The sequence below is a fragment of the Falco peregrinus genome, chromosome 13 (genome assembly GCF_023634155.1).
Source record: "Falco peregrinus isolate bFalPer1 chromosome 13, bFalPer1.pri, whole genome shotgun sequence".
Lineage (NCBI taxonomy): Eukaryota > Metazoa > Chordata > Aves > Falconiformes > Falconidae > Falco > Falco peregrinus.
In genome coordinates this window covers 9,850,345-9,874,689 of record NC_073733.1, presented here as the reverse complement: position 1 = coordinate 9,874,689, position 24,345 = coordinate 9,850,345, and the positions used below count along the sequence as shown (strand labels likewise).

Below are 24,345 nucleotides of genomic sequence, written 5' to 3'. Positions count from 1 at the left end.
CTTAGACACTGAAACATTTTGAGATACAGCCCTCAGAGTCTGTAGAATTCAAGGTGTTCACACCCTCACAGTTTATTATTGTTATGCTTCTTTTTTTTTTTTTTCAGTCGATAAAAGAGATTGAAGTAATTTGAAATAATATAGAAGGCAAAATCAGTAGAAAAGCAAACCCATAAACTTCCAAACAATGCAAACTGAAGTAACACAAATACTGCTCAGGGGAGTAGGGCCATTGTTAGAGTAGTCACAGGAAAGCTAGAAGCTTCAGCAAAGGTGAAAACAAATGTTTATCTGTTCATGAACTGATATGCCTGATATTTATTAACTCAGAGTACAAAGATGGGTTTGGTCTATAAGTTAACTGCAAGTTGAAGATGACTGCTGTCTGAGAAACTTTCAGGGAAGTGAGGCCAGATTCTGGCTCCACTTGTATGTGTTTGGTCACAATAATTGGGTTTTATTCAAATGACTTTTTTTCTTAATTTTATAAAGCGTAATTTACTAATATTACTGGTTTATGAATGATTTAAAAATTAGACATTTTATTAGAAATGGTGCTGTCTTCTGCATCTCATCCATTGAGTTGGCGTACAGGTTTCTAGCATCTAAAATGTATTGGGACAGGAGTAACAACTGTACTGAGTTAGCAAGGTAAATAAATGAAATTATAGAGCAGTTATTTGTGGCCCCAGTGTGCTCTCCTAGCTGCCTGCAGTGTGCTTTTCTCCGTCCTTTCTGCACAAGCCAAGAGGAGATCTGAATAGGTTCTCAGCTTTCAGTTGATGGTGTGTCAAAATTAATATTCAGAGATTGCAGCTTGTAACAAGCACATTTATAGTCGTGTGAGAAGCGTGTGGTTTTATGGGAGCTCTCTATTCAGAATTGTATCTGTCTTCAAAAATATATCTACATAGCACAAAGGGTGAAAATGAAACAACTCTACTGTTTCCTTCTTGGTAACCTGGGTTCACCTGTGTGAGATGAATTTAACCCTTTTATGAGTGGTAAGACTGATGAATATCATACGGTGATGGCATAAAGAGACAGGGAACTGCACTTTTTAAGAATAACTCAAACCTTTACACTTCATGCCTCGGACTCTCTTTTCAGTGATTTGTACACTCCGATTTGGAAAAAAAACCCTAATTATCCATTAATTGGCAGTATCTTTTCGAGCTACCGTACTTTCGTACTAAATGAACTTGAAGCTCTACAAAGAAGGCACTAAACGCGCTAAGCAGCTTTTTGCGTGTTAAAATGCTGTGCATGGGTGGCATGATTTTCGCCTTCACGCACAGAGAAAAAATATTAAATCCTTGGATCTGTGAGGTTTCCAGTTTCTAAAGAAAATGGTACTGCCCCTTTAAGCCTGGAGCCGCGAGCGTGTGCGTGTGTGTGTGTGTGTGTGTGTGTGTGTCTCCTCCTCTTTGAGTGACACAGCACTTAGATATGCCTATCAGTAACTTAAACCCCACAAACTCCACCTTCTAAGTGAGGAAGCTGTGGGTTGATGGAAATGTAGTGAGCAGATTGAGACAGACAGTGAATCATTAGCAAACTGCAACGCCAGGATGAACTTGTCTGGAACCTAAAAGGAGAAAACAGTCTCGGGAGTCCTTCGCGGTGCTGGGTTTTGCTAAATACAGCCAAAGTGGATCTAAAAGCCGGTTGATCCCCAGTCCAAGATGCTGCTGGTTTCCCAGCGGGTAGAAGCACCACGCATGGAGCCGCATATTCCAGTAAGTAGCATTTGAAATCGATCTGGACTGGAAAAGTCGGAGTTGATTTAAAAGGACTCGCAGAGCCCCGGCACGGTGCTCGCCCGGACCCGGTGCGGCTGCGGCCGCCGCTCTCCGCCGGGGCTGTAAAGTTTGAAGCCGCGGTTCAAGAAAGTGCCGGGCGGGTACCGGCGGTGCCCCGGCCCGGGGGGACAGCGCACCGGGGGGGATTCGCCCTCCCTTCTGCGGAGAGCCGATGTCAATCGCGAGAGAGGAGGGAGGGGGTCCGTGGGCTTGAAAATGGTGGTGAGCGAGGTGATCCCGGGGCGGTGCGGGCTGCGGCGCGGCGGCGGGGCAGCCGGTGCGCGGCGGCGGCGAGAACGGCGGCGGGCGGCGGGCAGCTCCCGGGGAAGGGGGCGCCCCAGCCAGCCCCGTCCGCGGCGGGGGACGCTCCGTGGGGTTTGGTGTCAGCGCCCGTGTGGCGGGGGATGTGGACGCGGCTGGTCTCGACGGGGGCGAAGAGCTGGCGGGGCTGGGGAAGTGCCGGTGCGGCCCGTGCCCCCCTGCGAGCGGCCGGGCGCGCTCGGCCCCTCGCTTGGGGGGGTGCGCGGGGTCTGTGTGTGCATTTAAACTTAGACCGAGCAGGCAGGGAAGGATAAACCCGTCAGCGCAAGGGGACTGACTCCTCCGGGAAGGTGTCACACGTAGAAGGGCTAGTGCTGTTCTGTATTAATTTTTTTCCCCCCAATAACTCCTGGTATTTGTGTTGGCAGCGGCGTGCCGGGTTTTTTTCGGGAGTCTGAAGCGCACGTTACATAGGCAGGATTTTGAACAAAAGGCTTCGCCGAGCCCAGAAGGAGCCCTCGGTTGTTCCTGAAAAGAGCGCAGATCCCGGCTTTCAGCCGCCGTTCGGCGGGGCTGCGTGCGCGCTGCTCGGCACGGGAATAGCCCAGAAGTGAGGGACGGTGCGAACGCGGCGCGTTTGCCACTCTCTCCGAGACTATACGTGTATTTGAAATAAAATGCATGCTGACTCACGATTTAAACTGTTTTGGTTTCTCATCCTGTGATTAAGATCGGGGTTTAGAGCAATTGCAGGGTAAACAAGGCGTTCGCTGACTGGGTCCCACGTCTCTAAGGCAGGGGCTGCCCCTCTCCCCAGTCAATAGGCGATCCCTCCTCCGGTCCCTCCTCCGCCGCCTCCCCGGCCTGTTGCTCGGCCCGGGGGAGCGCCGGGGCCGCGGGCACCGCGGCTTTTGTTCGGGGCTGGCTGGCGGGAGGTTGTCACCAGGGTGACTCGGAGGGATCCCGGGGAGAAAGGCCGTTTCTTGGAAGAAGACGGGCTTTAGTTTCCTTTCACCCCCCCCCCCCCCCCCACCTCCCCCCGCCCCCCCCCCCCCGCAACAATAAATTAAAAGGCTGCTTTTGTTTTCTGCGGTGCTCCCGGCGGGGGGAGGCGGCGGAGCCCGGGGCTGTGCAGCGGGGGCCGGGAGGGGCCGCGGCCGCTGCCCGGCGCGGTGGGCTGGGCAGCCTCTTTGGTGCAGCTGCGGGCGGCCGGGCTCTCCCGTCGGAAGCCGGTGAGCCTCCCGGGCACCGACCGCTAGTGGGGAGCCTCCTGGCACGGGCGCTGCACGAAAAGCCAGCCTGCCTCCTCCTCCTCCGGCACCGGGGGGGGGGGGGGACCCCGCAGTCCCTCCCCCGACCCGCCAGCGGGGGATTAACTGCGTCTGGCCCCTTCCCCGAGCCGGGGGCGGAGGCGCCGGGCTCCCCCCCGCCGCCGCTCCGGCCGCCTCCCGCTGCCGTGCGGCCGCCCCGGCTCGGGGGGAGGGGTGTGGGAGCGCCGGGAGGGGCGAAGTACTCCCCTGTTACATAATGTGAGTGTTTCCCTGCTTAGCCCTGTAATCCCTGGGTAATGCCTAGTGCCCGTGCCCCTGGGGGAAGGGGGGGCCGGGCAGAGGGGGGCTGCCCCTCCCGGAGCTCCCCCTCTGGGCCGAGCTGATGGGGCAATACAGCTGCTGATGTGCGAGATGGACCATATGGTGCCTCCAGGCGCGGGGGAGCCGGAACGGCCTTGAACCTGCCGGACCCAGCAGCTGTTTGCTGCACCCACCCCGGGCGGGGGGCACCGGGGCATCCCCCGGATAAACGGGGCCCTCGCGCCTCTTCCGCGGCGGCAGCGGCGTTTCCCCCGCCGCCCCCGAGCCGGGCCACCCGCCGGGGCTGCATTTGTGAGCGATCCCGTGCGAGGGGCTGCGGGCGGCACCGGGGGCGGGCGGCACCGAGCGGGCGGGGGCCGCGCTCCCAGTCGCGGGCGGACGGGAGCGGTTGGAGCAAGTTACACGCTGGAACCTAAAAAAGCAGCGATCTAGTTCTGTCACTGACCATTTTCAGTTCTCTCTCCCAGCCATATGTTGGGGGGGGGGGGGGGAATAAAAAAAAAAGCAATTTGGGAAAGATGCTCTCAGCTGAAGGGAGGAGGTGGGCTGAGGGAGCGAGATACAAGGAAATTCCATGTTAGGAAAGCATTAGCAAGGGGTGACTTCTAATGTTTTCCTGCCACTGACGTTGACAGTGACACACATGTGTGGGTTGAAATTGGAACGTCACTGAGTTTTTAAACTCAACCAGGAAATAGTCTGTTGCTCGGGGATAAAAAACAAATAGTGTATATTGTAAGGCAGGTAACACGCAGTTAACAGCTCCTCTCCACTGAAAAGCTGTTTAATGTTTAGAATCGAGCAGTTCAAATTTAATTATAGCTTTTTATTTTCAGCGGTGGTGGGTTTTTTCTAAACTTGAGGGTTTTTCACCTCTATTTTTAATCCTTTTAACTAATACTTCAGAATCAGAAAAGCAAATATTGACAGGGCTTCACTTTTAGTCCCTTGTAAACTAAGTAGTTCAAACCTGCAAAGTCTGGATTTTTTTAAAGTTAGGGTAGTAGTTAAAGGATTTTGGGGGGGATTCATAATTACAGGAGGCAGTTACATTTTTTTTACTTCTTTTGTATGGCTTCCTGTTAGACAGGTAGAAGCATTTTATGAATACAATGTGTTTGGTTTGGGTTTTTTGCTGACCTTGTTACAAATGTTTCGGTGTGGGAGCGTTCAGAGATTTAGCATGGGTTTAGGGAGCTATTGTGCCTGATGCTTTCTGAACATACGGGAAGATTTACAGCAAGAGCCCGTGATCCGAGGTGTCAGGCTGACACTCTTGCCCTGACTTACATGGTCTCTAACCTGCCTGGATGCAACTGTAGGATGAGGATCGACCTAGGTACTGGCTTCATGAGAGAGGCAAAAGTTAGGAAGGCAGAAGGTAACACAAGGGCAAGTATAACAGTAAGTAAAACCCCTGAGTCGTCCTGTAGGTTAAGTACAGTGCAACTCACTGGTTCCCAGTCATTTAATCAATAAATGTTCTATGTTACTTGTTACTCTGATGAAAGTTGCCTTAAAATAACTTTTATGAGTACATAGCCATGGGAAAGTGAAGTAAATCTTGCAGAAGCTGTGACAAATGGATTTATCCAAACTGGGGGATGGAGTAGTAGAAGGTTGTCTGAGCTTCTTAAAGAGGGAAAAAGGCAGGATCCCCAGGTTTTCATTGTTCCCCTGTGCTGACTCTTTCTAAGTGTCAGCGTTTTCCAGCATTTGGGCGAAGGTGACTATAAGTTACGATTCATTAGTAATTGGTATGGTCTCCAAATAAAGATAGTTAAATCAGTTTAAATGATGCTGGCGCCTCTCCAAGGAACCCTCTTTATATCTGACACATTTGCCGCTCACTTCTTTTAAGGAACAATTAATATTGTACACTGCTATTTTTTCCTCTACAGGAAGAGCAGTAGTGTAACTCATTACAAAGACTCTACCTGATGTTCCAGTTTGACTTGCTATGTTTAAAAAAAAAAATTAAAAAAAAATCTTTTGAACTGAAGCAGAAGACGCACCAAGGCTTTGCATTGAACTGTTTTATATCAATATTGATTTTTTAAGGGGGTTTGTGTTATAAAGAGGGAGCTTTTATCCCCCTGAGCTCTTTGGCAATTATCTTCCTGCCATAAATGTTGATACGCACATAATGGATGTAACTAAAAAATCTCCTTATCCCAGCAGAAAAGGCTGACTGTTTGTTGGAGCAGAGAGAATGCTGAGAGTGTGAATAGACAAACCCATATGTCGCTGGTGAGAGAGATAAATGATGGACGAACAGGAGTTGGTTACTATGGATCAGCACAATAAACCAATTCCCATCATACACCTCTCTTAATAATATACCAGTTTCAATGCCATTGACGGGTAACCTAGGTAGCACCAGTCAACTGTAAGTTTTTCAACTGTTCTTTTATACATCTCAAAGAACAGTTGGGACTGTTCTAATTTTTTCAGATGTTGAGTGCTAAAATTATGCAGAACTTCCTTCCTTGCCAGTAATTTTGAAGGGGAACTTTAGAGAATTGCTGTAAAATGCCAAGTGTGCATGATACCGTTGTGTACTCATAGTAAGTTTTGTTTTCTGCACCCGTGAAAGGGGTGCACTCAAAAAGGCAATTGCTTAATAAATATGTGAAGAAACTGTGTAGGCGTTTAGTGCTACCCTCATTAGTGGTGTTTGAGATTAGACCGGATATTGGAAGATACTGGAGTATCGTTTTAAGTTAAAATAGCAGAAGAACAATGCTGTTTTATTTAAAAACAAACAAACCAGCCCTGCAGAATAGGCAGTGATCAATAACACAGTTTTAACTTTCTGTAGCCCATTTCAAGGCTGCCAGCAGCTGAAGGGAAACTTTGCAAAACAGTTTGTGCTTGCATCACGGTCTCCTTCCCATGTTCTTTATTATTGCTGCTAGCGCTTTGCACAGAAAATTGAAGTCTTTGTCAGTTAAAGGTTTCACTTTATGTCTTTGTCTTCTGGTAGATATTTTTCATTGCAGTTGCTGTGGACCGGCCTGTTAGCTCTGTTCAAAATGAAAGTATATCTCAGGGTGACAGTGTAAGCAGGGCTTATGGCTCTTAGGATATGACACCATGGGTTTCGAAGTCACCAGTTGAGCTACCAGAGAGCAATGCCGTCAGAGAGGGATAACTGGCAAATGCAAATGAGCTATGAAGAGTCTTTATTCCACTTAGGAAGCTTCCTCACTAAAAATAATCTACGTTTTTTTAAATAAAAGGAAATGTATTATGAAGTCATTACTTTCCTTCAAGAGAAAAATGCTTATTTTGTGCAGTATTTACTTGCAAAGTTGCAGTAGCTCTTTTTAGACCCGTTCACTTCGGTGTGCATCTGGGATGAACTGAAAGGTGTTTGTTAGGCCAGGTGGTAGGAGAGCACACCAGTCTTTCTCCTGTCAGGGCCAGCCTAGCAGTCCTTTTTCATTTTATGTTAGATGAGGCTTAGATTTGATCCCAGAATTAAGGGCTCAAGGATCAGGCCCTTGAGTAGGGAAGGGGGGGTGTTATGTGCCCCCCACCCAGCTCCCTCTGGCCTGTTGGAGGAAGTGAAATGGAAACGAAGCAGGGCAAAGGATTCTGGCTCTGCAGGCTGGATATCAGCTGGCTCTTGGCTCCTGCAGAGGAACGGTTGTGCCCACAGGGTAGAGCAGGGCAAAGAGCCCTGGGTTTCCTTCCTCCCCTCCCAGCCAGGCAGCCCAGCCAGCTGGACTGGCCGGGGGACACAGGCTGTGCCCTGGGAACTTGTGGCCAGTGGCGGTTCCCGTGGGGCCCAGCATGGCTGATGGAGGGGGATGTGGGATTTCTTATGGCTCTTTACTCCTAGCACTGCCTTGTCACTGCCAGGGGCCATTGGTAAGCGCTGACCTGACAAAGGGCTGCTGCTGAGGGGGGTGGGTGCACGCCGGGACTCGGGCAGGGGCTGGGGCAGCCCAGAACAGCTCCTTGGGAGTGGGTGGCCGGGCTCGGGAGGAGGGAACGAGGCTTCATTGTCATGCCCTGTCCAAAGGAAGGCATCGTATCGTGACTTGTTGAAATCTGCTTGGCTTTTCCCTGCAAGGGACTTGGCAGTTTTATTGATAAAGAAGTGTTACATAAGTACCCCATCAGGCATGTCCTAATTTGTTAATAATTGATGATCTGGGTAGTAGAGAAATACCAGTGGTGTTAATGCACTCCCACGCTGATCTACAATCTCTGAGCCCCCTGTTCTCCCTTTAATTGTAATACAGGCCTCTTCTTTTTTTTCTTTATTCTTTTTTTTTTTTTTTATTTTTCTTTTCAATTTACCTGGTGATCCAACCGCAGGTGCCCGTTGTGCCTTCCCGTTCCGGCAGGGACAGCTGGGGGCTCAGCCTGGCGCAGACATGATATAGATTACCTCTGCAGGGGAGGGTGTTAACCACCTTATTGTTTCACCCCATGTCAGGCAGTCTATTGAGTGGCATCAGCGTCAGCCCGGGGGAAGCCGATTTTTTGCACTTTCCACCGTTGGAGGTAAGGTGTAAGTCGAGTGGGACGAACGTGGTGGTGCATCTGCAGTTTCTGCGCCAGGATTTGTCAGCGCAGGGAAGCCAGGGCACTTTGTGCACAGGACAGAGCAAGCATCTTTCAGTTTCTCCCCTCCTGTAAACAGGCTGTATTTGCATGGATTGAAAAATCAGCTATTTTTTATTGTGCCACAGCTAAAAGAGGTCGGAAAAAACATTTACTTTTGTTGTCACACACGAAAAAGAAATACTTGCTGGTTATCATCAATGTGATCTGGCTGCCTCTTTTGTCTTGGACTGTTTTTTCTTTTGCATTTCTGTGGAAGTTTCTTTTTCTGTAGAAGTAAATACCCCAGAACTCTGAACAGGTTTGGGAGTTAAACCTACCCAAGACATACTTATTTATTGTTTTCAGAATAACACAGCACATTTACTCTGTTGTGGGCAATGAAATCCATTACCTGCATTAAAATCAGGAGCAGCAAGGTAGCTTTCTAGTTATGTTGTGAAATAGAATGCTATTGTTCGCTTTTATTAACGTCTCGAGGTTGATTATACAGCGGTTAGAAGCCTGTTCTGCTGTGCAAAAGACTGTCTTTAATTTCAAGTGGTTGATCCTGATCAGGCAGTTAGAGTGGCTGCAGCAACAATTGCTTGGAGCTCTAAATCACGTTTGTCACAAGATCTGCCTGGTAGTATTGGCTGCTTGAAGACTTACTCCAACTTTTCCGCGTTAGCCTTTGGTTGGATTGCAGTGGTAAGGGGCTTGCCAATCTTGCCTGCTCTTTGTGCCTAATTCCGAAAGACTGGCAAGCTTTATGCTATGTTTTCTGAAGAGGGCCCAGCTTTACTAAGCTGCCTGTCTGTCAGGGATTAATTTAACCTCTAATTACTACATTTTCTTCACAGTTTGCTGCACATGAGCGTGTTATAACAAAAGCACAAAGAAGTATGTCATTTTATTTAGCCACTACTCTGAAATTAATTTAGGGGGTATAGAGTCAGATCTGACACACTTGGTGTTAAAATAATTGTGCTGGCATTAGAATTAAAGTACATAATCTTGTTGTTTCTAATGATACAACAATACTAGTATAAATAGTGTTGTTAACTTGTTAGTTATAGCCACAGTAAAAGAAACGATATCTAGTTACAGAGAAATACTCAAACAAGCATGGCAGTAAAAGTTTCCCAAAAATAATTTGTGCTTTACCCAAAATAATGCATGGTTTCTGCTTGATTCCCTTCTACCATTTGGGTTTAAGATTACATGTCTAACAGTAGTTTGTTATTTTTCTGAAAAGGTCTTCCAAATTGCAATAAACGATACTTAGGATGAAAGTTAGGTTTCTTCTAGCCTAGATAATGATTTTTGAATTTTATATATATTTTTTTTTCTTTTTTTTAAACACGCGACGTCTTGGGAACAGTACAAAAGGCCATATGTCCTCTTTTGCCTGCTCACACCGACATCAACGATGCCGCAGTTCACGTTATATTGAGAGCAGCATGTAGTCTTGGAGGAAGGGAATGAATCTGTTTTTGTTATGAAACACAGGCTGACTTTCTTCTATTCCAGGTCTGTGCTCTGTAATATTTACAGCAAAGGTTATTCTTTCCTTTGGGAAGGTTTGGATTAGGAAATGCAGCCTATCTACACTATAGGTAAATGTAGTTGAAAGAACTGTTGTTGTTACATAAGAAATTTGCAGTAACTGTTTCTTCATTCTGCCCCGTGTCCTTTCCCTCTGAGCAGGCTCATTTGGAATGACTTTGAACATGTAATTTCTCACACAGGGTCGGATCTGCAAAATCGTGGATTAGGTACTGCTGATTTTTTTTCTACTGGAAACAGAAGATTGGTTGTATATTTTTGTGTCATGCATTCAAGCTATAAAGCATGGGCCCAGCTCTGTAATTCTCCTTCAGTAAAAACTGTAACTGCATTTGATGGGAAACTTCCCCCAAAGATTCCCCAAGGTCAGATAGGACACGGTTACAGAGTCAAGTCTTGTAGTCCCTTTCTCAAAAGGAGAATTAATGTGGCATCGTTATCCTGGCTTGTGACAACAGTGACACAGGATTGCCAAAAAGACTAATGGAAGGAGATGGATGATTGATTCTCTTTACAGTAGTAGATCAGGTTATTTCTCTGAATTCTTCCCTCAGTTCTCCCAATTCCCAAACTGTAACCAGTTACTGTAATTATTTACTGTAATTACTTCCAATCTACAAGTAAATTGAACATAAATTAAGATCAGCTGATGTAAGGGATGGGTGGTTCAGTGAGCTGACAGCAAGGCATGGAGGTGCTTTTGCTGATCAGTGCTTACACAGGATGGCTGTTTGATAGCTGCATGGAATGAGTGGTAAGTGCCTGCTCTTAATTTTTGTGGATAGGTGTTTTCATGTAACAGTTTGAAGATTTCCTAAGGTAGAAGCCAAGCCCAAACAATGCCTACTTTAATTTCAGAACTGTCAAGATTATTTTTTTCAAAGGGTCTGAATATCTGCAGGCCTTCAGAGGTGGAGGCAGGTTGTGGAGTAAATAGTTCCCAGGTTCTTACTTGTTGTCTTTACCCCAGACAAAACCAGCACGCTTGTCTGTTGTAAACAGACCTTCATGCTAAGTATCCTTAACTGGTTAAATATATTGTAAATTATAAGTGCTTGTTAGTAGCTGAGGTCTTTAGGGACTTTGTACATAGTTGGAAATTACATTCAAAATAAAGACAGGTACATCTTACTCTAAGCCCCCCTCAGTGTGAATGATAGTTTTATTTCTTTGCTTTGGCTATAATGCGAACGCAGGTGGATTCCCACACACACACCCCCATCCCCCTGCCATCACATCACAGCATCTTCCTTTTTGCTGAAACTTCAGAATTTGATATAGGGGGAAAGAAAATATTTAAAGACAAAAATGACATTACTCTCAAGCATGTAGTTTAATGTTTCATTCTCCATCTTAGATCTTCATAGGTTACGTTTTGGACAAAAGTAAACAAATGAATATTTTACAAAGACATTTGTCTTACACAGTTCCACTCACACATGAGAAGCTTTTCCCCATATGTTAGTATGTAACATTTAGTATGGAAACATTTCCATTAGTTTAAGCATAATTATGCAACACTCATTTCATGTGGCTATCAGAATTGATACTGAGCATAATCTCATTTTGCTTTGACTAGTTACTTTAAGTCTTACCAGGATTTTCACAATTCCAAATTTATATAGGGAAATAATTTCTGAATTAATCCGATATTTCAGTAACCTAGTAGATCATGCTGATGGTCAGGTACTTTTAAGGACTTCACTTTTCCTGTTCTTTTTACTTACTTTCTTTCTTAATTAACTGTGTTGATTTAAATAAAGTCACACAGACTGAAAAAAACCCAAGTGTTTACAATCTTGCAGTCAAAAATACAGGCAAAAGGTTTTTGTCTCTGACTGCCAAACGGTGACTCATTAAAAAGGAATTTTTGTTCCTCCCTTTTCAAAGGGTTACTCACTACAAGCAGTAAATATCTAGTTTTGATGCTACTGCATTGAAATGCCTGACGTTGTTGGTGTATTAAGTCCAAACTCTGTAAGATTATTTGGTCACAGGCTCCACAACATTTTATTTTGTTGTTTTTCTCGATGGAAAAAAAAAACCTGTTGGGGGATTTTCCTCAAGCTTTACTCTTGTCAGTTTGAGTACAGTCTAAAATGAAATATGTTAGGATTTTAATAACAGAGGACCCTTTCCGTACTTTAAGCAGTGGGTCATTCAAATTATTTTTAAACACATAGGACTATGCAAGTGCTGATTTCTTTCTAATTTTGCATTGGGTAACATTAGACAAGGACATTGGAATTTGTTTAAATAAAAAAAAAAAACAAACACCTTTGTTTTCCACATCAAGGGTTGTATGCTAAGCGTTTTCTAATATTGCACTGCATAAAGCTGAAAACAAATTGTATTGAAGAGACACTGTCAAAATCCAGCCAAAGGCATTCCCTTTTTCTCTATTTCTGTATTAATCTTAAGTCTCTGAGCCGTCTGCTTTGTCTTCCTGTTCTTACCTATTCTACACATTTGATGGATGGGAACAAAGGCATGTTTGAATCCTCCGTCTCATCTCTTCTCTTCTTATTTATGGATTGGTTGGTTTGAACTTTACACAGTGTTGGAATGATGTTTTCTTGGTTGCAGCAACACTTGTATTTGACTGGAAGCAGGAGGAGAGTGTGTTCAGGCTTTTCACTCTTCATGAGAAGTGAGTCTTGCTCCCTGTTCCCAGAAGGTAGATCAGCTTTAATTTCAAGTGAAAGTCCTGCATCTTCAAATAACTTCCCATGTCAGTTAAAGTTCAATATTCTTGAATTCCAGAGATATAGATGAGTCAAATCCAAAGTTTAGGGCAAGCGTGAAGGATGTAAGAGAAAATGTAGACGTTTCTTCTGATGCCACTCTCCCCTCCCCTTCAGGGCTCCTACAGTCTGTCAGCTGTAACAGAGTGATTTGATTATTTTGTAGTGTTAAGCTAAAAGAATAAATCTAAGCGCCTTGGGAATGGGGAACCAATCCAACAATCAAAAACAAACAAGTTAATAAATGTGAAGTATTTCTGCATGGTGCTGCTGCAGAAATGCTACTTCCAGAAATGCCTGGGGGCAGGCATGACTATTGGACCAGTCAATTAGTGTAAATATGTTCAGTGTACACACCACTATTAATTGGATGCTGGGGGGTGCGCTCTGTGTTTTGAAGGAGAAGTCTGTTTCTTCTGTTGGTTATAAATTATGAAAATCTTGAATGTCACAAACTGAACTGTTTATTGCTCACCCCCTTGCTTCTCAGTCACTCTAACATACCTGGAAAAAGCTTGACTTAGGCAGTCTTAATTGCCCTTTCTTTAAAATCATTCTGGCTCTAAGCATCATCTACAAAATCTTTTTTCCCCTTGACAGCTCTTCTCTCCCCCTACCCCAGCCCCCCAAAATCTAGCCAGAAGCAGAGCATTCAAGTAACTGTCCACAGAGGCAGTCTGAAATCCAAATTATCCACTCAAACTGGATTCTGATGTCCGTGTGCCAGGAGTCATCTGTAAGGACGGTGTGCTTAGAAATACTCTGAGCTACAGCAACAGTGTCAAGTGGTGTTGTGTAAGAAAACCCCTACTACTCACTTGTGTGAAACTCTTTTGGGATTTGGGTACATGCGCAGATGAGGTGCAGGCACTTGCCAGAAGTCTTATGCCAGCCTGTAACCTTAATTTTATCATATCTAAGAATGGCAATAATGGTGAACTAGCAGGTAAACGACTGATTCTGGCTGCCTATGAGTCCTCTCTTTGGAGCATCTATATTTGTAGCTACATGCCTATTATTTCAGGATTTAAAATGGTCATCTACTATGCAGCCCTCAGCTAGTCCAGCAAATGTCTCTTCACTGGCATTCACACCCAGAACAGAAACAGGTATAGGTCTTTCTGCAAGGACTGCAGAAATCATACCATTGAGTGCTTTTCCATCTGCTACTCAAAGTGTAACGAAGCAAACTGTTAAACCTTGCATGGAGCTTAGGGCTTGATTAACTTAAATTACACTCCTGTTGTACATGTTTGCAATGCCGAGGGCATTAGGTGGCATGTATTTTCAAGAAATACATGTTCATTATTAAGAAAGCTTAAGCAATAGCATCGAGTGGTCATTTCCTTTTGGAGCATAGCTCTGTGTCTGTAGTGTAATTTGTTTGTTTATGCATACTGCTGGGTCCCGGCGAGGAGGTGGACCAGCAGTGCAGGCGTGAGCCGAGCTGCTGTGTGGTGCTGGCTGGCCCAGCTGCGTGAGCTGGTGCTGCCCGAGCTGCCGATGGAGAGCCAGAGACCTTGGGGCGTAGAGGTGAAGAGGTCCAAAGTACGAGGAGGCGATGGTAGGGAAGAGAGAGCAGGGACGGGCTGGGACCGAAGGGAGGGAAAAGCCAAGGAGGCAGAGGGAGAGCTGAGGAAGCCAGGCAGGTATCTGGGGGGAGGGGGGGCACAACAGGTCCAGGCCCACCTCGGGAGGGCTGGGATCCCTTATGTGCCTGGTCCGACAGGTCCAGCATTTCCCATTGCTTCCACTCAAGTGGTGTTTCCTGCGTGCAAGATCATTCTGTGCTCTTTCAACACTGACTTACAGACAGTGCTTTGCTTTATCTCCATAGTCTTTTTTTAAGTTTGTGATGCTTGTGGGTTTTTTCCTCATACTCTTGGCTTTCATACCTTTGTTGTGGTTGCTCTGCTGGAGAAATTGGACTCTTAGCTGCAGTGAAGAAACGCTCCAGGGAGCTAACCCTGTGCTGCCTCTTCAGAGGCAGGCGGAGCCGCGGCAGGGAGCCGGCACAGTGCTGGTGCTGCACACCTTTGATTGCCCTGTGATCCTGGGCATGCGTTGGGTTGATATATTTTTCACAAAGGATTTTTCTTCGGGCGAGCACAGTGCTTGGGCAGCCCAGCTACTCAAGAGCTGCCCAAAGCGCACAGCTGCAGGACGTGCCGGCTGGCGCTGAGCCGGTGCTAACACTAGGACACAAGTCAGGGTATGTCTGTGCTGCTGTCCTTGTGTAAATTCACTCGTTCAGGCAGAAAGGGTGAAGCCCGCTTTCACCTGGCTAGCCTGCTGGCTACTGACAGCGAGACGGCTGTGGTTGCATGAGTGAAGTTTGAGCTGCAGAAGTTGCTTAAGACATTAAGTAAATAATCTGGCACTTGACCCACCTGGACCAGCAGAAGTGGCCGGAGCGGCGCTGCAAGCCCTCCCCGGGCCCACCTCGCACGCACATCTGCCTGAGATCAGTGCCGCTCGCCGTGCCCGGGAAGCTGGCTCAGAGCATCAGCTGAGCTGCTAATGAGCCGTCTTCCCAAATCTCCTTTCACAGAAATTTGGGATCTTCAGGTAGCCTTGGATTTTGTCAACCGAAGACAGTGACATTGTCTTTTACAGCTGGCTCTGAAGCACTGTAGCTTCTCCAGAGTAAGGAGACATAATTCAGTGTTTATAAAGGCAGACAGGAAAGTAAAAGATCCTTTGGTTCCCTCCAAGAGCTTTTTCACATGTAGAAAGAATGAGTCACTCGACATTTCATTACTGAATGGGAGCTGATTTACAAGTGTGTATGCTCTAAGACAATGTCGCTGGATGAACTCCTATAGTTTCCTCCATGACCGTGCTGTAAATGGGCTTCAGCCAGTTTGATGTAATTCATTCTGTGGCACTGTGCTGTCTTTTGAAATGGAAGCATCATCCTTCTTATGATCTTCTGAAGGCTAGAAGGACAATTAGCATGGGAATTCTTGATTAGCTTTAATTCAGCCCTACTACTCTAGGAAAGCATAGTTCCTGAATTGCACAAAGACAGACTCTTCAAACACGGATCCAAATCAGTGTACTGGAGATCCTGTTGGTAGGTGTGGTGACTCTGATTAATATTTACTTGATGCCTTTCATCTTCCAAGTACTTTACACAGAACAAGCATTTCATCTTCACAAAAGATGAATGAGTTAGGTAAAATAAATTTTACCATCTCTGCTTTATTAATAAAGGCAGGGAAACTGAAGCAAAGAGATTAAAGTAGTTTGCTTGTTGTTACAAAGAAGGCCAGCGCTGAACCTGTGTAATTTCTGGTTTCTATTTCTGTGTCCAGACTAATGTCTCTTCTTTGTAAGAAGAAGTAGAAGGACAAACTTTTGAGTAAGAACATTGTAAGAATTTAGTGAGGCAACTTGGCAGATGTTGCAGCTGTACCTGTGGGCACTTAACGCTGGTGTCCTGCTGAGTGATGCACTACTCTCATCGCTTGGCACTGCCGTCTCCCATGCACCCTTAGGGAGGCATCCCCACAGATCGCTGCTTGCATTGCAAAGCACCCACGGACGTTTTTTAGGCTGATATCATGGCTCAGTTTAGTCACTGGTATGGCTGGACCATTGGAGGCATGACTTTGTGTTGAGATTTCTGGGGTAAAAGAGTTTCTGCTGGAATGAACGTGATGAGGTACGTACATGTTTTTATTCAACTTAATGACTTCCTGAGATGTTCTTTTGGAGACGCATTAGTAAAATCCTTAAATTATATTGTTGAAATTTAAGCATGCAAGTGGTCTCATTAGTAGGGAAAAATTATTTGTTTATCTTTGGTTTGGATAGGGCTACTCACAGAGGTCGATGTAAGTATCTGCTCAAGTGCGTTGCTGAAGTGGGGCCCTAGGTAAAAGCCAAGGCTGTGTCACCCTGAACTGCAGGCTGGCAGAGAATTTGTTGAGGACCCAAAGGCAGTTTCTGGTTTAAAGAGCTTCACATCAAGATGAGTCAGTGGACAAAGCTTGACATCTGAAGTTCTTACCTGAGAAGGCATCTGACCTTCTGAAAGAGAAACCTCTTTTGTAGATGCATACGAGTTGCGTGCACCCTCAATCAGATTGTGCTGCCAGTTGGCTGTAATGGAAATCCTCACCTGGGGAGGCTGTGCTGGCTGAGCCTGGAGCCCCCTGCCCGCTCTGCGGGGAAGAGAATTGCGTGTCAGCTCCTCCAATCCCACCTTTGTGGAGGAAGAGAAGGTGCCCTCGCCTGAAACTGGAATCTGCTCAGGGAATCTGCTGTAGAAGCCAATTCATTTAGTCTGGATTCAACTATAAATTCAGCCTCCTGTTTCATGTGGAGTAATGATTTTTATGCTGGAGTGAGGAATCGCTCAGCGAGAGAAGGGAGACAGGAGAGCAGAGCAATGCAGCCCTGCTCTCCTTGTAAGGCCATGGTTCAAAATGTTTAATTAGTTGTTTCGAAACGGTGGCTCTTCTCCTTTGAGGAAAGAATGATGTATCAGCAAAAGCTGACCAAATTGATGTAGCAAATCAATTCTATGGTAATCCGTTTATTTAAACTTTGGTACTTAATTTTATAAGCTCTTCTCAAGTGTTCCTGTGCTCCTGTTCATTAGCTGGTATTCTTTTATGCTGTTGCTTGGAGGTTTGTGCTGCAGATAGCAAAATGGCCAGGACATGCTACTCGAAACTGCCTCTAAATGTAATTCAAGCAGGTCTGCAATAACAGTGCTAAAAGAAGAGCTATTTAGCGGCATTATTAATGGGCAAAGAGTTCAGGCAGGATTATGAAAAAGTAAAATTTTATTAAGAGTGGAGGAGCTAGAAGAATGGACTGATTGCCCTGAGTCCTCTGGGCCCTCGAGCAATCAATTTCCCTTTCTAGTATTCAGTTACTTGCTAATTGTATTGATTTTTATCAAATATGTGTACAAATCAATTTTATATTTTAGTGCTGTTAAAAGCTTCCTTCCTTCCTCGCAGGCAGTGTTGCTCTGATCATCCTCATTGTCTTTCTTTATTTTAATGCTTTTATCTTGATGCGTGTTTTCGTTAGGACACGCGTGTTTTTCTTTAGGACACTTAACTAGGTAGGGATTTTACCTAGATGCTCGGGGTTGGACCAAATGGGCGTCACTGGAACAAAACCTCTGTGAACTCGGTGGAAGTGTCTGCTTGAGTAAAAATTGCAGGAAAGGGATGTGTTGTGTTGTAAAATGGGTGGGTGCAAGTGACCATATAGTGTGACCCCCTGAAGAGCAGGAAGCACTGCTAGCGCAGGAGGTGAATTGTGTTACGGAAAGATTGTGACTAGAAACAAAGAAGGGGATAAATGCTGAACATGACGCACTCTTATTGAATAAACATGAAAATTAAGTCGGGGCAGCAAAAATTAAACTCTTGAAATAACATGAGCTCTTTTATCAGTGAGGCCTCCATCATTTCTGAAAACTGAGTCACTTGGGCACTTCAAGTGAAGTGGATGCTGGAGACATCTCTAAGCAAAGGGAATGTATGGAGCTCTGAACAAAATAAAACACCGTTCTCCATTTGTGTTTGTTTATGCCCGTGGCAATTTAAATTGTTTCTGTCAAACATACCTATTTTCTGAGATACACACTTGTGCTCTCTTTTTAATGTAACCTACACAGTCTGGAGTTGAGGAGAATCTCTTTGGCTGTGTGTAAGCCTGAGAAATTGACTCTTATAATTGAAATGTTTGGGGTATGTACAGTGCTGCCGGAGATGGTGGGAGAGACTTTGAACTTTTAATGGTGTGAGCAGTAGTCACAAGAATGAGGAGAGTTAGAGCTCTGCTTTTCCACTTGCCCCTGACTTAATATTACATGGCAGACTTTATGAGATTGCGTTTTCTGTGCTTATTGCCAAGGCACTTTTAAAAAGATACACAACAAACTCCTGTCCTTTTCTCTGGGAGAGAAGAGTTGCATTAGCAAGTGTCCAGGTATATACACACATCCAGTAAAAATACACTTTACATTCAATAATCTAATTCAGTGGTAGCAGCATAAAGCATTTCATATTTTACACTGCTCACTTTGGTCTTTTTGATTTTGTTCTCCTCCCTGCTGATGCTTCTTCATTACGCAGTGATCCCAGCTGGGAAAGCCAGCAGACACCACAGGTTTCTCAGCCTCTCTGAGAAACTCTGCCGGTGGCTGCTCCCAAAGGCGGTGGCACTGCGCTGTGAGATGTATCTGCACCCTCCTGCCAGTTCCAACGGCACGTAGGAGCCTGGGTGATGGTTGACTGGGAGCCTCCAGACAGCAGCTCAGTAAGAACCAGGTGTCTTTTGTGCCCTGTAATGCGATTTTGCTGTGCTCCCTAGCTGCCACGGTGGCTTTTCTTGCTGCGGGCTGCTGGATATTTTCCGATCCAGTGTAGGCACCGCAACCATAATCACCAGTATAATGTTTTAGAAGCTGGTTTGGAGAAACCAGTCTTATTGTCCTTTGATCTCTGTGCGCAGTGAGATGCCGCACCGCATTCCCAGCTAGGGCGAGGGGGACGTATTCTGCTCGTGTGAATAGCTGCCGGCCACTGGAAGCTGGCAGGCTCTGTAACCCGAAGGGCAAGGGCTCAGTGGGAGAAGAGCCTCTGCTAGCGCTGCCTCTGGCTCGGCATCATCTTGCAAACCGTGAGCGCGCTTTTGTCATTAGGTTTACACAGCACCTCTTGTACGAGAAATCACAAACTGGATAAGCTGTATGAGGGGTCATTATAACACAGAGAAGATAAATGTACCGGTTCTGCTAGAGGCTGTCCTCAGGCTATTTGTTATGTGTCTCTAACACTGTCACTACATCACACACTTCCTCGATCTCCGTATTACCCTACAAGCCTGTCTAATGGGATCCTCTGTTGCTGATTCCGGCTTACCCTGACCTACTTCTTTCTTGTGTCCCAGCAAGCTGTCAGGAGCTATCAGAGCACTGGGAGCTGAAATAAACACTCACTGAGGGGAAAAGCAAGGCTGTCTCTAGTGAATTTAATTAGCTTTGTTTAACTGGCTTGTTTGCTTTGTAAATCACATCATTTTTAGTCAAATTTAAGGGATAAAAAAATCTGTAATTAAAATCAAATGATGCATGACCTTGTTAAAAGTCAAGGGTTTTAGATGTTCTGTACAAAAAGTCATTTAGTTTGTAACACGTTTGCAGTGTTCTGAATATTTTAGGGGGAAGAAGGATGAATTTGAGATGCTTTTTGGTTTTGGGGTCCTTCTTCATACAGAAGGGAGATTGTTATTATTATTGAGTCAATATCTTTACCTTTCCTTGAATTTGGAAAAGAAAAAAAAACCACAAACTGGTTGTTTTTCTTTTAATTAAGACTCAAGTCTTTTCATCAATATTGCAAACTTGCTGGATAGCATTTTTCAATTCAAATACAGATTCTTGCTCGCTCTTTCTGCCCTGTAGCCTAATCATTGGTATATTATCCATAGCTTGAATCCCTGCTGTTGTGTGAGGCCATGGTTTAAATCGGGGCTTCTCTTTGCACTTCTGTATTGCATTTTTGAGCACTGGAACAGAAGTCACTGTAATTTTGGCCCTGCCAGACAAATAAAGCACTGACTCGGCAAGTCATCACTGGGCTGAATTTGAAAGTGCTTATAGTGTTTTTATCAGACAGTATGTTATGTCTTTCAGGTGCTTTACTCTATTTCAGTGTGGCACATATTTCTTTTAACAATTGATGTTCTTGCTCTTGTCAGCATAGGGTCTAATCCTCTTGCTGTTGAAAATGATAAAAGCCCTATGAATTCCTAATATGTCTTATCGAAATCTGGCTAAAATATAAAATGTCTGACCCCAACTTCTGATTCTTCTGCAGCAGAAATATGTTTCTTCCTTGCACCACGCATGCATATTGATAGAGCCTCCTGAGTACACAGCTTAGAGAAATACACCCATCCTCGTGCTGAGCTGCAGCATGAACAGAAAAGGATTAAAGGACCTTTGAGAAAGAAATGGGTATGGATGAACTTGCAGTGTGCAAAAATGTAAAATAAAATGACTGCCCTAAAGTATGAGAGGACTTCAAAATCTGTTTTCACAAATCTGCAGTACTTCTTCCAGTCCTTTGAAAAGGATGTAAGATTGGCCAACCTCTAGTACTGCGCTGAGAATTACTCATGGTAATAATTTCATTGAGGAGTATAATGAGCAGCCTGATTGCTCAATGAATTCTGAGTAACTCACTGACTTACTGATCGCTGCAAGATTTCAGAGAGGGAAAAGAAATATCTCCTCAGCAGGAGTTTTGAGGTCCCTTAGCTCCACTGGAGCGTGTGGGGCAGGCAGCTCCCTGCCCTGCCGTCGTGGAAGTTGTATGGAAGTCTTGCTGAAAGAAACACATTGGCACGCTTCAGTTGTTTGACAAAATAGAATCCAAACGAGAATAGCCCGGTGAGTGTGGTAAACCAGCACTAAGCTGCTGAAGTCAAGTGAGCTAGGTTTGCTGAGTTACAGCAGTGGGGGATGAAGCAAGGAAAACTGAGACATCCCAGATGAAGCATTCATGTATCTTCAATGAGTCCATGGAATGGAGACCAGAAAATCTGAAGTATTATAACTTCAGAAACTTTGCTTGCATTCTGCTGCTTTACCGGATCCTCTCTCTGCCTCGTGGATTGAGGTCTTAAGTATTTTTGGCATCTGTAGCTGAGATGTGTAGAGTGGGAGGAATAAAAGTACTTCTCCTGGGTCATTGCTCCTGAGAAAGTGGGTGAGGTGGATATCGTGGAGCTTTTATCATAGGCTTGGAAGCAGACACATTTTATAATCTGATCCAGTGTGAATAGCAAAAAAAATTTTATGGTCTTAATATCCTAGCAGGAAGATGAGTGTTGGAGCAGTGAGATAACGAGGGGGATGAAGCTAAATGCTCATTTGGACCCATTAGCTGCTGAGTGCAGCTTGCTGCAGCTGAGAACTGTGTGTGAGGACAAGGAGACCTCAGCGCTGTGGGAAAGTGGGAATTTAGTGTGTTTAGCAGCAAACATGTGATTAATAGATGCGTGCCTGTCATCTCTGTGATAGCACCATAGTCCCTCCATTCATCTCCCCAGCTGCTGGGGGAGGGGAGCCGGGGAGCGGCTCTGTGCTCCGAAGGCACGTTTGCTTTTGGTGTAAATCAGGAGATGAGAAAGGGATGTGTCCCAGCACCTCCCTCTGTGCTTACAGAAGTGCCTGGCATGTTTTGGGCACCACTGTAATCTGAATAATAAACACTTAATTCCCAGCTCCTCATATTTGGCTGAGGTTGTTCTGTTAAATTATGCTTTGCTTAGAGGACACAGAAAGGGGCAAATATTCAGTAGGACTTGAGTCGTTTAACTTAAATCAACCTCCTCCTACCCACTATTGACATATCAAGAGAACCAATGAGGCATGTTTAATTGCACATGCACCGAGTTTACAATTAGTCTGCAGTGACTTTTTTATTTTTTATTTTCTTCTGATGCAGCAAGGAAAGATTTGATCCTGCAAGAGGTCTTATTAGCTGTAACACAAGCAGGGCTGGGTGGTTTTTTTTGTTTGTTTTGGGTTTTTTTCCATTTTAAATGTAAGTGGAATGTTTTTATCTTCTAGGTCAAATGATTTAATCTGATGCTCTAATGTTACATGGTTTAGCAATCCTTCTGCTCCCCTTCTGCTTGTAAAAGTGACAAAAGTACAGCTTCTTGCTTGATAAATGGGTTAACAGTATTCACAAGGCAGGTAATAGAAATCCATATTAATAGGTGGAAATTGGCTCTTGATGCCAGACAGGAGAGTCTAATGAAAGTATTATTGTTTTAGCTTCCAGCTCCTTTGGAAGCTGAAAGCTAAACGCCTGTGTTACATTCTTATTACCTATTTATCACACCATATAGCTGAGTGGATGTTTATTAAATTACATTCATGTTTAATGCCTGTTTGTATACTTTTCACTGAACGTGTTCTCAAAGGAAATTTTCTGGAAACGTTTCAGAAATGCACGACTATTTTCCCATTCTCCTTTTATAAAGTAAAACCATTGTTGCCAACTGTCAATATACAATTGGCTTGGAAATTAAATTGTTTCCTGCTAAGCTGTAAGAACCAGCTGAACATGCTCTATTTAATTTAGGAAATAAATATTTAAAAATCTGAAAAACACACGGTGTTCTTGGGTAGTGTTGATTCTCTTCTAGTCTTTGAAAATACCTAAGATCCCAAGAGTTGGGCTTACCTAGTTTCAGCTTTAATTTAGCATTAAATTGCTTCATTGGGGATTTTATATATGACCTTCTGTATGTTTGTGATTCTTTTGAGAATATTTAAAATAGTACTGAATACCATCAAAGATAAGAAATTAGGAGCCTGTTTATTAATATACCTACTTAAGGTGCTTCTCCAGTTTTGCATTCTTATTTTCTTCTTAAGCAGCACTTTCAATTCATTCCATCTAGATTTAAAAAAAAGAAAAAGAAAAAAACCCCAAGCAAAGTACCCCAAACACAAAACCCCATCACAGCTCAAATATTCCCACATAGCTTTGACCTGCAGAGCGCTGGGTTCTCAAGGGCTTTCTTGCAAGTTCTGGGAGGATTAAAAAAAAAACCCCAAAAAAACAAACTGGGGAAGGTGGGTTTGCATGTTCTTCCACCTATTTTAGTTACAGCTCATCCCCCTCATCAGAGCCAGGGCACTGTGACCATGCAGTGTGGTGGGGTGATGCAGCTTCAGTCACAGTGTGAGTCAGGTGAGGACCGTGGCTGGTAGCCCAGGACTCCTGATTGCATCTCTACCTTGTCCGGCGGAGTCACACCACATCCCTTCCTGACCCAGCATCCTGCCTTGACACCTGTGCCCTGCACTTACAAACCAGGCAAGAGGCATGCCTGGCTTTTCTGGAAGCTGTGTTTGCTGGTCCTGGGCTGCAGACACCCAGGGCTGGAAATCTGTGCCAGTTTATTTAAGCAATCCCAAACAGGAGGTTTGACTCCCACTCTCACACTGAGAAATATCTATAGCACATAGAAATCTGAAGTGCGTATTCTTTCACTTCACCAAGTTATTAGCAGATGCCTCAGAAATACCAGGGGCTTGATGCAGGTGACGCTTGTGCTTGCAGAGAGCCTGGGCAGCTCCTGCAGGCACCCTGGCCGTGGATGGAAGCAGCCCGAGTGCCCACGAAATGCAGGGGCTCGGGAGGATCAGGCTGTAAGATCTGGGCTCAAATGAGAAAGACCAAGGGTTTTTTTTAATCAAAGGCTTTGATAGGTCTTGTCTGCTTGAAGTTTAAGTTCAGTGGAATATTGTATTGATCCATCAATTCAGTCTGTTAAATACTGTGCTTTGAACCTTGCTTACTTGTTTATGTTAAGAATAAAGAAATAAATCAGAGCTGGTACATGCATTTCAGCTCTCTGCTGTGCAGATGATAATACAAACACTTCTGTAATGAGCAGGTTAATCACTTGACCACTTTTTCTAAAATTTTGCTGCCACTGCCATTTAAAGAGCTAATCATTAGTGGGTCCTACAAATGCAAACTGAACATGCTTTTGAATTAGGGAGGCTGAAAAAAAATATCTGTATAAAAGAATGTCATGTTATGCTCCACTTAGTGCTGATTTACATTATTAATGTAACAGAACAATTCAAGAAGTTGTAATCATGCTACCAATTTTTTTTAAATGGTGGGGAGAGAAACAATAAATCAATCTCCTGGAGTATGTAGAGCATATGAGAAAGTAGTAATTCAAACAAATTTTAGCAGGCTTATTGGGTGTTGAAATTTCAGCTATCTTGCATCAGCAAATATTAACTTTTGA

The 24,345-nt window shown here is 44.6% G+C and overlaps 1 protein-coding gene across 2 annotated transcripts in view; it reads left to right on the top strand.

Annotated features, from left to right (window-relative positions):
- The first annotated feature begins 1,478 nt into the window (after nucleotides 1–1,478).
- The window catches only part of MAMLD1 (mastermind like domain containing 1), an 83,434-nt gene continuing 60,567 nt past the window's right edge, over nucleotides 1,479–24,345 (top strand). Inside the window, exon 1 of one of the 2 annotated variants that reach the window (XM_055818149.1) lies at nucleotides 1,479–1,739. In XM_055818149.1, coding sequence (XP_055674124.1) covers nucleotides 1,686–1,739 — 54 coding nt within the window. In that variant the 5' untranslated portion in view covers nucleotides 1,479–1,685. The remainder of the gene's footprint in view (nucleotides 1,740–24,345) is intronic. The other variant, XM_027788082.2, reaches the window with a different exon arrangement.